This window comes from Sebastes fasciatus, chromosome 15 (assembly GCF_043250625.1).
Source record: "Sebastes fasciatus isolate fSebFas1 chromosome 15, fSebFas1.pri, whole genome shotgun sequence".
In the NCBI taxonomy this organism is placed as follows: domain Eukaryota; kingdom Metazoa; phylum Chordata; class Actinopteri; order Perciformes; family Sebastidae; genus Sebastes; species Sebastes fasciatus.
Genome location: NC_133809.1, coordinates 17,907,954 through 17,923,998, shown reverse-complemented (window position 1 = coordinate 17,923,998; position 16,045 = coordinate 17,907,954). Strand labels below are relative to the sequence as shown.

The 16,045-nt window shown below is 42.8% G+C and overlaps 1 protein-coding gene across 1 annotated transcript in view; it reads right to left on the bottom strand.

The window, feature by feature from the left end:
• The window catches only part of tmem260 (transmembrane protein 260), a 28,976-nt gene extending 16,793 nt beyond the window's left edge, over positions 1-12,183 (bottom strand). Inside the window, exons 1-3 of the mRNA XM_074660717.1 lie at positions 11,818-12,183; positions 7,738-7,769; positions 6,029-6,180 (exon numbers count right to left, since the gene is read on the bottom strand). Of these exons, the coding sequence (XP_074516818.1) occupies positions 6,029-6,180; positions 7,738-7,769; positions 11,818-11,932 (299 nt within the window). The 5' untranslated portion in view covers positions 11,933-12,183. The remainder of the gene's footprint in view (positions 1-6,028; positions 6,181-7,737; positions 7,770-11,817) is intronic.
• Between the last annotated feature and the right edge of the window lie 3,862 nt (positions 12,184-16,045).

Genomic DNA, 16,045 nt, shown 5'->3' with positions numbered 1-16,045 from the left:
TAGCTATTATATGACAGTAAGTGTCTGGTGCACTGCTTTGAAATTTCAAAGCCAAGCAGCAATTGATATACATATTTAAGCTTTGAAATGATACGTTATGTATATGTGTCACAAAATACCACAACGTGCTTTAAAGTCAGTCAATGTATGGATTAGGGCTGAGCAACAACGTTTTTCAGTGGAATTTTATCACTAAAATATGATCATATCATGTTATCATTTTTAAAAAATCATTTTTTTAACAAGTACTCTATAATTTACACATCAAGATAAGTTTACTTGTCAAACAGAGTACTGGTCAGCATGTAAAAACAGATATGTAACGTCTTCTGTGGCTTTGGAAGAGCTTTCCAGTGTTTAACAAATTTGTGCCCGCAACTGAAATTTGTAATTTCCTTTGGAGGAAGTGTTCTCTGGGCTCGCCTAAGCACAACTGTGAAGACATTTTCAAAATGGGTCAAACCATTTGGCTGAGTTTTTCTTAACATACCATATCTAGTATTCGGGCACATGATGGGACTACTGTTATTGCAATAGACTCATATTAGACTTATATTTTAAGAAAAAACAGTTCCATGTGCCCAAATACTAGATATAGTATGATAAGGCTGTATCTCAGACAGGAGCACAATCAAGAGTTTGGAATCTATGAACTCATAACAAGTTGAATATCACATACAGTATATGCACGCATATGCAGTTTGAAAAAAATATTTCATAAGGAAAGCATTTAATAAACACAATGTTAGCTTTTTTGACTATTAATAAAAGTGTGATTTTTCATGTGATTTGCCCAAAGTATGTTCATACCAAATTTCCAGACTTTTGACCAATCAGAGCAAATGTTGTGGCATTTTTTCCTTCCTATATTAGATATATTGTTTGGACACAAATTGGTTAAAAAAATAAAAATGACTTCATCATCATTATTATGCCTTTGCCTATGTTACAAACTGGGGGGGCATGGATCTAGAAAGACAACCAGACAGGGAGAGTTTAACCAAAGATACTATTGAGTTGCATTATGGGAATTGTAGGATCTAGTGATCTGGCTGCTTGACTTATTATACTTGACGCTAAATGTCAGAATATCTCATCCTCTGCTGCTTTGATTTTGACAAATCTTTTTATATTTAATTAATCTCTTGTAAGACACCTAACATTATGGAAGTGCAAAACTAAATCACTGGAGTGCCCCTTTAAATTCCTTATTTCAAGCAAATTGTAATTAAGGACTAACAAAATGATATGATGTCATTAATGCTTCTATTAAAGAGCATAACAGTGTAACATAATTAGTTGCACTGAATATTTTGTGTCATTTTGCATAAATTCACCATATCGTGATACCTATTGACCTTTCTTACTCATACATTGATTTCAGCCATATTACCCAGCCGTTTTATAGATACATTATTGATATCATTACATGATATATTTAAGTTGTTAGGCTGTTCCATCTTTGTGAAATACCCAATGAATGCTTCTACTTGTTTGTATCATATCTTTTTCATTTTTCTAAATTATTTGGTGTGAAATTATCTTCCAAAAGAACCAATAGTCATCAACAAAGTATTACATTATTATAAATATTGAGGTAAATATAATACATATTATTTCATTCTTTCAGTATTTTCCAGCCCTAATCCTTTTTTATAACTGACTATCAAAACAGTATAATGGAATCTGGGATGCCACAGCCTAATTTCCAGCCAGTCACCAAACCAGGCACGTCCATGTCTTTCCTGCCTCATCCGGTGTGCGAAGAGGAAGCTGTCTGCTCGAACAGAGAGGAGGGTAAATAAGGGTCCCGGCGCTGCCGCTCAGACACCCCTCCTCCAGGAGAGAGCTCCAGTGCTCCAAGTGCGTGTAAAATTAATCACCACAATTCTGCTCAAACAATGCAGCCACTGACATGACAATTTCTTCCAGAATGCCATCTTAATCTCCACCCAACACACAAAAAATTACAGGAAGAGGGAAAAAAAACAATTTGCAAAAATCCTGTGTTTATGCAATTCACTGAATGCCATTTTTATTGCTGCTTTTTCCAACAAAGTCATTAGGCACACACCAGTGATACATAAATGTTGCTGTATAGATTCCATTAACTAATTCTGGGTGAATTGTAATTGCCGAGTCTGATCCGTCTCCGTGCCTGGTGCCTTATTAAGACTGCCTGTGGTGGGTGAGGAATGTAATATTGACGTCCGAGGCAGACACAATCTCGGGCCCACGGGCGAAAGGAATATTAAACTGGTACTGTATTCTGCTGTCTATCTAGCCCTCCTCCCTCCTCCTCTCTATCCCCATCCCATAGCCAGTAATGAGGAAATAACATCTTCATTAGACATCTGTTTAACTGTATTAGAGGATGAGTCCTGGGGGAACCATTGGTCATGCTGAGGATGGGGGGAGTAAAAGAGGTCTGTTGGACTACAATATGACGGATGAGATACTGCAGAAATGGAATAAAAGGTCCAGAGATTGGGGCCTTTTAAAAAGACAAACTTAAAATTGTCTTCTGCATTTTCAGAGGGAAATAGGAATGGGTGTATTCTCTATTGCCACTTGGATGACGATTTTATCCGACCACAGCAGATGTGAGAGGGAGGGGCCGCTTTGCCACCTGCAGGGAGAGGTGAGAACATTACCCAACAAAACTCAGCTGTTTCCAAGATATCACAACTCACACTCAAAACAAAACTACGCAAATGGCTGCAAAACAACGATCCCCACACACATTGCTCCTGACATGACCCCAACAAGATGCACGCAACTCCACCCCTGTGGAAAAACAACCCACCTGAGCGGGAAGGGAAGGCGCCACCAGGACCATATGGTGACGGTCCTTATAAGGAGCTGGGGACGAAGCACAAGGCAGGCGATGGCACCACGCCCACCCTCTGGTCCACTGAGGTATCAGCTGTGCCACATGGGCCAGCTCTTGGCGGGGGAGCCTCTCGCAGGTGTGCATTTTGTTTCGAGGGCCGCCAGGGAAAAGGGGAGGCCGGGGCACGTTTGGTGCGCTCCAACAGTCCTGTTATGTAATCATGTGATCAAACAAAAAGTGCTGATGACTGAGCGTTGCAAGGTTGTTTTTCTGCTCTGATGGCTGTCAGCGCGTTAACGTGTCTGCTCCTGGTTTCTCAGGATAAGCTCGGGAATGGAGAGAGATTCCTCGCAGGTAGCAGAGATTCAGAGCAGCTTTAGCAGATAAACTGTGAAACGAGAGAGCACAGAATGCCGAGCTGTCTGGATTATCCCGCTATGAAGGGTGCATTCCTCTAGAGACTCGCGGCTGAGGCCTTTAGCATTCCGCAGGCAAAATGTTTCTTTCTGTGAACCTCCGAGTGCAATCGATAGTAATTATCATTATGTCCACCATCCTCAAAGGCTTGTCAGGCCATGGTGTGAAAACATAACAAGACATGCAATTTGGCCATCAAACCATATGATCAAGCCAAGAGAACTGTAATTGACAAATCAAAGGGAGGCTAAGTGCTACATTTAAACTTATGCAAGAGAGAGAAGTGGCTTCCAAGCCTATCAACTTACATTCCCCCACATTAAACACGGCAATCTGGCCGACTAATTTAAATTGATACATCAAAGGCTTGCCATGTTGGGTATACTCCAGATGAATTTCAAGGTCTTACAATTTACTATTTGAGAGAAACTGCCTTCAAGTACCCGTATTAACTTCAATACATTTCGCCATCTGAAAATAATCACACAAAGCGATGATTTGTTTGGGGGGGAAAGTCTACTTCTCAGCTGATGCAAACCTTAAAAATGAGAAGTGGTGAAAAAGTTTATAAGGGCCTCAAAGGGACAAAATCAACAAAATACATCGCAGAACTCAGAAAAAGACACAGCAAACTGGCGTCACTGCAAGGACAGAGCAGGTACGAACGGGTGTCAACTGGTCAGTTTTGGCATTTCATCTGAGGGAGAGGCCTGGCCTGTGAATCCCTGCAGGGATGTGGCATGACATCTATGCCAGTCGTCTTGGTATGGTCAAAGCACCCAATGCCCTTTGTGCCAGAACTGAGAGGGAGGTCTTGACCATCCGGAAACCCCCCCCTTTCACCCTCTTCATCTTTTGCCCTCTCCAGTAACCCCTCACCAGGCAGAGTCTGCCAGCTGATCCACAGCCACAAGCTCATCCCAAACTAGGCCCTGAGCAGATAATGACTAAAACCTTTTATGCTTATTTTTCAAATGAAAGCGTAGATTATACGTTCATACTTAAGAGCTTATATGGTGTGACTGTGTACTCTGGCTGAAGTCCTCACTACCCATCATCCCTTGTTGGGGAGTGGGTGGGGTTGGAGGTCCTCATAATGACTTTTTATTTGACCATAATCCAAAATTGGATCTAAATCCTCAGAGATTACAAACAGGGCTACAGTTAACATGTACACTGTGAGCCAAATATCAGCCCAGACTGCATGGATATTTTCTGGCCTCAAAATAAATGTCTGGCCAAGAACGGAGTCCAATCCTCCAATTGACTGATAACTCGTCAAATGTATTAAGACTAGGGGAGGGGCAGTTCGGATACAAAGCCAAAAAGCCCCAAAGAAGCACAGTGTTCCTTCCCTTTCTTGTCGTCCTCTCTTTATTCTTTTACTGTCCTGTCCTGGGAAGAGTGGTTGAAGCTGGCAAGTTTTGATTCACCTCTGAGAAGCAGTAAGGCGAGGCAGGGTGTAAGGCTGATGCAGTCTGGGCTTAGGGCCAGTCCCCTGGGGAGCACTTCCTCCCAAACCCTGCCCTATACTGCAGCAGGGCCGACCCTGTACCCTGACCTACTCCGGACCACCTGCCACCTAGCACGCACTAGCCAAGCACACAGGAAGTAAGCCCAGTGCTGAGCACCTGGGAACACACACAACTCCATTTTCACCTGCTTTTCCCCCCCCACTATCACAGCCTGCCAAGGTGTACAGCAGGAAGAAATTACATCATATTCAACAATTCCTATTCTGGAAGAGTAAATTAGAAGTATACGACATGCTTGGAAGTGCCCCGGTATGCATAAACAGTGACAAAAAGGAAAAATGTTGACACTAAGCTGCCGCCAACAATGCAATGTGGAAAATTACTAAGATCAGCAAAAGGGTGATGTAAGGTAGTCCAGCCAACCACGGGAGATAAACACACACACAAAGAGGGAAGGGGTAAAATACTCCTTACATGATAGGGTCAGCAGCAGGCGAAACTGCAGGGTGGTAGATGGCAATGCAGAGACCGTAAACTGTCATGACTGAGAGAGGGGAGAGATGGCTGAAGCGAGGGGAGAGGGAGGAGCAGAGTTAGTGATCCTGTTCCTCTCAGACCCAGGAGGCAAGAAGGGGGGAGATAAGAAATCGTGCCATGTCAGGATTGGGAGCATGCTGGGCAGTGGGGGGGGCAGGAGAACAGGGACGTCAGGGTGGGGGTTGGAGGGCACGATAATTGTGATATACATACACACGCACGCTCACAACGGGTGGCTGATGGGTAAACAGGCAGGGCAGGGTGGTGGGAGGGAGGAGTGCGGCCGGGCTCTGCTGCTGAATACTGAACAGAGGATCAGGGACGACACTGCCAGTCTGTCAGGACCCAAAAATACCACTCTCTGTTCCAGACAGCATCAAGATGCAAAACGTCAGTGAGGGAATGTTTGAAGACCCCCTCTACTCAAAAAAAATGTCTTTTCATTGTAACTTCCGTCAGATGTTTGACTTTTGCTATACAGATTGATGCATGAGCAGAGTTTGTCACCAGAAGGCTGCTGTCAGATTCCTCTGCTAGAGGGGGGAAAGCTAATCTGTGCTTTCCTGAAATCTAAGTTTGAGACACACACACACACACACGAGCACAATTTTGTGACATCTCATCTTGTGTAGATGCCAGTTATGAGAGAGAGCTAGACCACTTAAAATGTCCTGTCTGGGTATTATTTTCACTGAGGCACATTCATTATTGCAGTAATCGCAGAGCACAGGAATAACACAAATATGAATTGTGGAAAATGACATACCTGCAGACTGTAATGCAGAGGGCACCGCAAGCTGCAGCCCCCAGCAGGCTACTCATCAGGTTGACACTGTGGGCTGGAGAGAGTGTGGGCAGAAGACACATAGCCAGACGAGCTAGTAGGGTAAAGACAGGGTATCCTGGAGGATGGGCCACCTGAGAACAAAATGGCAAAGTATGAAATCGAAAAACGCAATGAGAGAAACAGTCACATCTTCAAGAGAACAGCATGGTAATGCCTCATTCAAAATGTGCTCGTGTGATGCTGTACTTTGTTTTGAAAAGACATAAGAGTGAAAAGAACAAAGGGATACAAAAGCCGGAGAATATAGGAAGTGACCACGAAGCAAGAGTGAAGCAGTGAGGATGGGTTATATTTACTAGCCCCCTTCGACTGAGTGGGAAATCTAGCTGCTCTTCTGCCCTCGGAAGATGTGCTGTAGAGCTGCAGTAATGGAAAAGCAAGACACATCCCGCCTGGCCTGACCGCAAAGTGACTCTGCTATGATACCAGAGCCCTCCTCTCCCTCTCAACCTCCCTCTCTTCACTTCTTTTCCTCTGGCCTCTTCCCAAGGACAGTGCAGTTCCCTAGAGCCCTTGGTAGAGCACGTGGTGCTCTCCAGCCCCAGCCCCCAAACCACCTCCGAGCCGCAATCACTCTCGCCTGGGGGATCTCAGCAATCACAGCAATTAGCCGCTAAGTCTCCTCCACCCAGATAAGGGCTCAGTCATTAAACACAGACTCATTCCCTGGCACTGATAACACGAGCCATGCAGGCAAGGAGAAGGGGCAGCGCTTCAAATGAGCACAGCGCTGAAAGGTGAGAGTGCAACTACCTCGCCGCCGCCGGTCACCTCAGACACAGCAAAGGCAAACAAACATAGAAACAACTCCACCCAAATCAGAGGGACGGTTTGGGAATAGAGCATGTAGGTCAGGAGAAGTCAGGAGCAGAAGAGAATAAGTAATGTAGAGCATAAAAGAAAGACAAGATAGCAACTCAGCAGACAGCTTGGTGAACTTAGTGTTAGTGTCTGACAGGTAGGTAACGCCACCAAGGTGAGCATCAGTTAAGAGCATGTGGAGAAAGGACTGTGTGGCCAACAGGAGTGGACAGACATGCAGCAAAAGGTCAGCTGGGGGACAAAGGCCACAGGGAGCATGGGGAAGAGGAACTGTGGAGCTCTGGGGATCAGAGGGGGGGCCAGCAGCCTGTGGCCCGGGGACGGCCTGCGAGGCCCTGGGGAGGCCTGAAAGGCAGACAGGCAGGCCACACGGACTGCAGCACTAACGGCAGGATTACTGGCATAGTGACACCGACACAGCCTCCCTAAAAGGATCACAGCGGCGTAATAAACTTTATTAAATAATAAAACTTATTATAACTGTTAACCCGATTTAGTTCATTCTTCGCGGCTTACACACACACACAAAAAAAGAGGGGTGGATATAATAAGCCTTATACCGTACATAAGGCAAAGCCTACAAAAGCCATCGCCTTACCATTGACTTTAATTGGATTTGAAAAACGGGTTGCAAATTATAGCATTCTCTACTTGCAACTTAGTAAAAATAAGTGTATAGAAAAGAAGGGGAAAAACCTGTGGACTGAAAGTAAATTAATCTGCTTTCTGCCCATGCTTAATTAAACTTCCTTAATGCTTATAAGAGTTAATGAGTGAATTGATTAAACAATACAGCTAATACTTACCCCCAGCTCACAAGCAGTGGTGATCAGCTCTCCTGTGGAAGAGAATGGGGGAGGAAATTAATGTAAACCCAATAATTATTATTAAGAGACAAGTCTGCTCCCAAAGTTTTCCCAAATCAAATACTTGCACTGGGGTTTTGCATTAATTTGCCAGGATCAAAACCTACAAATCTTCCCAGTGTGACATTTCCTAAGCGGCACGCTCATTCTCTTCATCTCTCGCTTCTCCCCTGATGCCTCCCTCCCCGTCTCCGGCACATACACACTGATATAAACACGCACACAAGCCATTAGACTCCCTCTCCAGTGCTCTGTCACACAAAGACACACATATGCTGATCTGAGAATAATGCTTCCAGTCCCATCCTCCCCGTGCATCGGGGTCCTTTCCCTTCCTCTTTCTTCTGCCGCTCTACGTGCCGCTCTCCTGCTCCCACACTCCCAATGCCTCAATGTCTCGTTTAGTCCGTTGGGCACAAACAGAAAGGCAACGTTGGTGACAGTCACAGAATGAGGTAAGCTGTAAAAATAAGAGCCGGTTGCACAATTTTTTGACAAGCTCTGTGTGAGGCGCAGCACAAAGTGAAAAGAAAACCCCTAAAAGCTATTTGAGGAAGCTTTAATGTATCTGGGCACAAACCCATTTGTGCCAGAATACACCCAGAGCGTTTCAAATTATACAGATTTCTCACCCAATGTTTGCATCTCCCACTCATGAAAATTGAAATTTGGTTCAGATTAAATGACATTGATAAATGTTTGGGTTCAAGACAGCTCCCTCTACTGGTACTGGATGGGTAGTCATCTCCTCCATCCAATACAGCCAATAAACCAGTGGCCTTGTTTCCTGCATCAGCACTGACGGGCTAGTCAGTCTATTACCAGAATACAAGCTACAAGTAGGACGCAGTAAATCAATACACATAGCCTGAAAAACAAATTACATTAAAAAGGTAAAAGTTTTTTTAATTATTTTAACCAAACATTAAAAACATCAAAAGAGTAGAGGTGGTTATTTTCAATCCAAGCATCTATAAGTGAAATTACATGTTCAAAATAAACATTTTCAGATCGAGGACACGGGCCCCGATGCAGCACCAACCATTATAGAACAGAACGGCTGAGTTTCAGATGGCACTGGCTGCATCACATATTTTGCAACCTTGCCGATACAGTGAATTATTATGCCTAAATTTCTGCCACATGAGGAGCCCTAACTCTTATCACTCTAATGGACCATGAAGTCAGAACTCCTCCACCTGCACGGCTTAAATGTTTTCTCAGCTCCATTTCACCTGGCATGAGCCGCCAGCTACCTGCCATCATTTTACATCACACTTTCTCATCCCTCATCGGTTTCTCAATTTCACTTATTTTCCCTCAGTAGTGGCACACTTTTACACCATTCAACACAGAAAAACTCAAACTAATACTGAGCCAAAACATCCATCTCGGTGCCACAGAGATGCAGTTCTGCAGCCCCAATACTAAAATGGAAAATATTGACTCAACGGGGTAGCAGCATGGGTGCCAAGAGTCTTTGTGATAGTGGAGCATGGGCACCCACACCAGTCTTCTCATAATCCCCATCATTTCCACACTCCACATTCCTAGACAACAGCGTACCCGCGGGGCTGTGCTCAAGCCTCTCCAGGGCACATCACACCTAAAGAGATTAGGACACAGAGACGGAGACCTGGAGAATTCGGAAGGGTGTTCAGCTGGCACTATCAGAGCGGGCATCCTGCACGGTCCCTAAACACTGTGGAGAAGGGGCTGGCCATTTTTTCAAAGGCCCCGTTCGCTCGACAGCAGCACAACCAGCAGGGCTACTCAGCGCTCCAATTGCCTGCTCTCTCTCCTCGTCTCTCCTCGCTCGTATCTGGCCGAGCTTTTCACATGCTTTCATTCTGCAAAATGTGCATTTCCCTCCACAGCAGCTTGTATGCCAGAGCAGCGCAAACCTAACAAGCAGAGCCTTCATGCCCTCAAGTCCACATTTACAAGTTTGTAACCTTGCTATCACTTCTAAACACTGTTTGTAATTGTGCAAGGCAGTGCTTCATAAACTGCATTACAAGAATGTTGGAAAACACGTTGGCCTACAACATAGGAAGTTACTGAGCGAAATACATTTGGGTCCACTGTTATGGCTGGTTACAGAAGAGTGCAAATTAAATTTATGCATACACATATAATATTACATTTAAACAAACAAACCACATTATTTAAGGGCCGTCAACAATACTTTGTCATTACAAATGGCAGTGCAGTCAGTATTAATTAATTAATTAAATAATACAATACTATTTATTCTCCTTGTGGCTTCTGAAGAAAGCTAGTTAAAAAATAATTATTGCAAATATGTAAAAGGGAGAACATTTTGACACAGTCATTAACTTTCCAATAACTTTATGAATAACAAAGCACAGGTGACTGAAATTAGGTGTGGGTCAAATGGGCAAAGTTAATAATACTGTGATAATTATCATTGCATAAACTCATGTTAATCCACTGGGCCAAATTTGTTTTTGATCCTGATATCAGAGTATGATTAAAACATTTTTTTAGATTTCAAAGAAGCCTTCTTATCACATCCTTTCAGTCAAAAGTAACACTGAATTCCTTCTAAAAAACATAATCTACCTTTCAAGACCCTTTCAAAACATTTATATAATAGAATAAATAAACTTAGTTGCCCCGCCAGGGCAGGAAATTATTTGTCTCAACCAATAAAGACAATGAACACAGTGAACAAAATAAAAACACGATATACACACACTTCATCGATGACCACTTAAAATTCAGTGTATGTGCACAAAGTAAGTCTAATAAACTACAACAGAGGCTGTTCTTTCTTAGGAAGCTGAATCATTTTAGAGTTGAACGTTGTATTCTTCAAATGTTTTACAATACTGTTTTGCTGAGCGTTCTGTCTTTCGGTCTGATTTGCACCTTTGGTAATATGCGTGCTCAAGATCATGTCAAACTGCAGCGCATGATCAAGACAGCAAGCAGGATCATTGGGATCGATCAGGTGTCTGCAGCACAGCTGTATAGGGACCTTATTCTAAAAAAAAGCAGATCAGATCCTCAACGATCCTACCCATCCTCTCCATCAGAAATTCAAAAGGAGTAGCAGATTAAATAGCAGATTGAGACGTGTATATGACCACATGAATTTCACCTTGTGGGGTTATAAAGTTGATCTTTGACCTTTGACCTTTCACAAATCATTAACGATACAGAAATATATGTGCAAAGGTAGATATGGGCCTAACATATGAAATTGTAATTTCCCGGCATGGGGAAATTTTAGAGTTGTTTTGTTCTTTATACTGACTGCACATGGAAACAAAGAACCTCTTATATGTATTTTTCCTTTTAGCAGAAATGTTCATCCAGCAGGTATAACCTCAAATGCATTTACTCTTCATTTAACTCTGCCTTCAACATTCAATCAATAGCATATAGTAGACTGTAAAAACGGTGCTGGTGTGTGAACTATGTATGTTCTCAATCTGCAGGACAGATAATAATGCACACAGTGCACTTTCATAGACTAAGCTACTGGAGTTTCCCTGCACTATGTTCAGTTTTAACAGTTTTCTTCATCTCCTTGTATTTTTATATCTGGTATATTTTTTTGTACTTTGCACTACTAACTGTTTTACTGCCTTTTTACTAACATATTTTTGGACTATGGAACTGTGATGCTGGAAACTTGAATTTCCCTCTGGATCAATAAATGTACTATCTATCTATCTATATCTATCTATCAATGATGGATCCTTTGAAAGCGCTCTAAGAATATGTCTTACGTTTGCATATGAATTTTAAAATCAATGTATTCGTGTTTATGTATGTAGTTTTGAAGAAGCATGCTTGATGATGTTTCTCACACCTGTATACCTGTAGCACCACAGACTGCAGCAGCTGTACAGCTAAACGTTACACCAACAAGGAGCCACCTGATTGGCTGCCTGGTAACACAACAAAGCCACGTGACAAGAGCAGCATCAGGTAGCTGGTTAGCACCCATATAGACACATATATACATACACAGGCTATAGCACCCACCTGAGTCGCCACCGGGGACAGTCCTCTGCACACAGGGCACATACAGAGCGGTCACACAAACCACCGTAGCGCCGGTGAGCATCCAGCTGTTCCTCTGATCCGCAGACATCTTCATCTTCTGGATAGTTTTAAACTGCTAATGTGGAGTTGCTAGGTAACGTTAGCATCCAGATGTTTCAGGAGCTGGAGACTGTACTTTAAATACAACTATACGCTATTAGTTACCCTATATTACCGGTATTAGTCTGGAGCTGAAGTTATGTTAATAAGACTGTGGTAAAGACGTCACTTGATGATTTAATCTGAGGAGGCTTTGACAGTTTAAGCTAAATTAAACCGGTTCTGTTCCCGGGGAAGAAGCAACCCAAATCACGTCAACGAGCTAAATCTCGCGATACTTCCGGACGCGCCATCCTTTAAAGTTACAGGACACGTCGCAGCCAGAAGTCATCAGAGTAGTGATTTCTGTTGTAGGGTGTAGTTGAATAAATAGCAATTTATATAATATAATACTTTTTTTCCCCTCTGACATGTTGCTTGTGAAAAATGACTATACTTCCTGGTTCACTGTGACTCAGAAGCTACGAATGAGCAGCTGAGATCTCTCTCATCACCTCTGTTCACATGGTTGACTGAGGGAGGGTCTGCACCTATTGTCTACACAAGCACTATGTAAATTCATCTGAAAAGAACTAATCATTTATTTGTTCCATGATAGATAGACAGCTTTATTGATCCCCTTGGGGAAATTCGATTGCCACCAAGTCAGACAACAACAAACAAACAACAAAAACACAGTATTCACAATACACCAATAAATAAATAACATCATAAGAAGCCCTTTGAAATATAATCAACAGCTGAGAGGTACCATGAATCTAGGCCATATCTAAGAATGTTCATTAAAAAAAATCTGACCGCTGCTGGAACAAAAGACCTCCTGAATCGTTCAGTAGAGCACTGAGGCATCACTAGTCGCTCACTGAATGAGCTTCTGAGTCCGTTAAAAACACCATGTAATGGATGGCCTTCCAAATGCAGAACTGTTTTAAGTTTAGCCCTTGTCCTCTTTTCTATAGTGACCTCCAGTGAGTCTGGTGCAAGACCAATCACTGAGCCAGCCTTTCTGATCAACTTATTGATCCTGTTTTTATCATCCACAGTGATGCAGAGCACGGCATAAAAAAGAACACTAGCTAAAATACCTTGATAGAAAACATGAAGAAGGGTCCTGCTGACATTAAAAGATCTAAGTTTTCTCAAGAAGAAGAGTCTCGACGGGGCCTTCTTGAATACAACATCAGTGTTCTTTTTCCAGTTTAATTTGCTGTCCAGGTGGACACCTATAGGTATTTATAGGACTGGACAATCTCAATCGGCTGACCCTTGATTACAACTGGGGAGACCTCCTCCTTCTTCCTTCTAAAATCAATAATCAGCGCATGTCTGTTTGTCTCTTAAGTTATCTTAATTTAACTTGCTTGTGTTTTTTCAGATTCTTCAAGTTTCATAGGTTACTTGTCACATCTATTGTATAGCCTAGTGGTTTTCAAAGTGGGGTCCAGGGACCCCCGAGGGCCCTTGAGGGGGTTCCAGGGAGACCCCAGCAAAAAGGCGTTATCATTTATTTTCACTATAATTCCATCCATAAGATTCATTCCAACACAATGACAGAATGTATGACTATTTTGGTCATGGGTTTCATACACTTTCTGTAATAAAGTATCAAAAAGCAAAAATCCTATCAGATGGAGGACTCTGGGACGAAATCTCATCAAACGGGGATCCGTGGTCTAATATGTGTCAGTTTAGAGGTCCTAGATGTGAAAAAGTTTGGGAACCACTAGTGTAGCCTATACAGGACGTGACAAGTAGCCTATAAAATTATTCTGTACCAGTTTTGCTTTTTCGAGGTCAAGAATTAACTCTAAATCTAAACTTTTTAGGATGTCAGCAAGTATTTAATGTCTACAGAGAAATGGAAATTTTAACATCCACATTTTCATAACTGTAACTCCATCTGCTGAGGAAGATCGTGTGATTTACTCAAAAGCCTCAGAAGAGTTACTGAATTAACCTTGTAGTGAGATTGTTTTGCCAGGAGCTGTTTTCAAGGTCAAAATTAACTTAACTAAGTCTTGATTATGACGGTTATGTATTTTACATACCTCATGTATATCTAAAAATTGAACTGTGAAAGTGGTTTGCAGCTTTTGACTGTTGCACAATTGGTTTCAAACCTAATTCAACGGCACAGCCCTCCACTACCTTTCACATTTGGTTTAAGGCTACAACTGAATGTGTGCTTCATTCTCTTCACTATTGTTCTGTTGTTGTAGATGCAGCCGAAACCTGTTTTCTGAGTGGACTGTGGTGCTGTTGAAGAATCAGGTGAATGATGCTTGATGCATGACAAGGGGTTCAATACAGAGGGCCAGCTTAAGAGTGTTGACATTCCAGGTAAACCCAAACTCAAACATAGCTGCCTGTCTCATCCGATTTGGAGCCTTTAAAAAAAAAAAAAGCTCCATGTCACAGTCACTGCAGCCCTCTTTAAACTCCTGGGAGTTGAAATATGATGGATGGGTTTGTCTGAAATTCCTAATAGATGTTTTATTGTGACCAGCCTTTTTATATAAAGAAAGAAAAGGCATTTTTTTAAAGGTACACTGCCAGCACACAGACAATTTGATGTCCCTCTGAAACTGTACATTTAGATCTTGCATCATACTAGAGCTGTTACTTTACCTGCTGCTGCAAATACACAGAAAAGCAGTAGATTATAACTGAAGCGAGATACATGCACCCGTAAATGTCTCACAAGTGTCCATATTTCACAGGTTGAAGGGTGACTGTAATAAAGAAATTGCCCTATTGAACTGATAATAATCCCAGCCCACCATAAATGAGTCTGATCCCTCAGTAAATTGAGCCCTTGGTGAGGTGGAGTGGTGTCAGCACCTAGCCAACTCTCAGATGGCTCTCTAATCCTCGCTTCCCTCTCACCACCACCCTCATCGTCTAATCAGTCTTGAACACACACATAACGCTCACACCCATCTGACACACACACACACACACACACACACACACACACCCAAGTACTCACCCTTCCTCGCACTCGGGCTCAGCCATCTCTTCAGTGTGATGTCACTGCTAATCCACGCTTGGTTATCCGCTGGGCTGCAGTGCTGCCAGAGGGATGTGGGGAGGAGATGGAGTGAATTTGGGGAGGTGGTGGTGGAGGAGAGGGAGGGGGGTAATCAGGCACGTCATAAAGTTTTTCTCTCTAAAACCACCACTTCCATTAGCCCCCCGCCACATAGGAAACCAAAGTCTTGCACCGAGCCAAACTGAACAGCATATGCACTGACAAAGGCTCAATATTTCAGCTCTGATAGGAAAGATAAAACAGTATATTCACAGAGGCCTGTAGCTCCCATCCGAGGCACAGAGGAATCATTAGAGAGTCTGCTGGATTAAGCACATCCCCCAGCCTCCCCACCCTGTCTACCACATGCGTCCACAAAATGCAAGGCCTTTTTATTGACAGCTTGTCCAAAAAGAGGAATTACCCACATGGTCGAGGCCCTCATTCCATATGGCACCAGGCTATTAACAAACATTAGTTGTCTGTAATAGCAGTGGTATTAAATTCATTATCTTTCCTATGTGAGGTGTGTGATTTTGTGTGTGTGTGTGTGTGTGGTGCTAGAATGCATGCACACACACACACTCAATGTGTGCCAGTGTGTGTGATTAGAGACTTCTAATGTTCCAGCTCTGGGGATTTGTAGCATGAGATAAGAAAGGGCATTAATGGTGAATTGTGACGGTCCAACAGAGCAAAACTGTTGTTTGAAATGTGCATATGTTCCCTTCGCTGAATCGTTTTTTTACACTAACAATCTACATATTGTCTCACATAGAAAAGGCATCTGATTTTTTTTTAACTCACAAAAACACACAGCACAGCCATGCATGAGCGAGTGGCTTATACGACGAGACCAGAGAGTGAAATTCAATCTATTTGATTTTGTATTTTCCTCACTTACTGCATATCTGTTTTAATCTTACCTTAAGCATCCTTGAAATGAGTTGTAATCCAGTTAAGCCCCTTTGAATCTGCTTCACAGCCATATTACACCCATTCATCGTCCCATAAACATTCGCACTGCTAAACAGTAGCTCACTGAGAGTGTCCACAAGCCAAAACTCACATACTGTA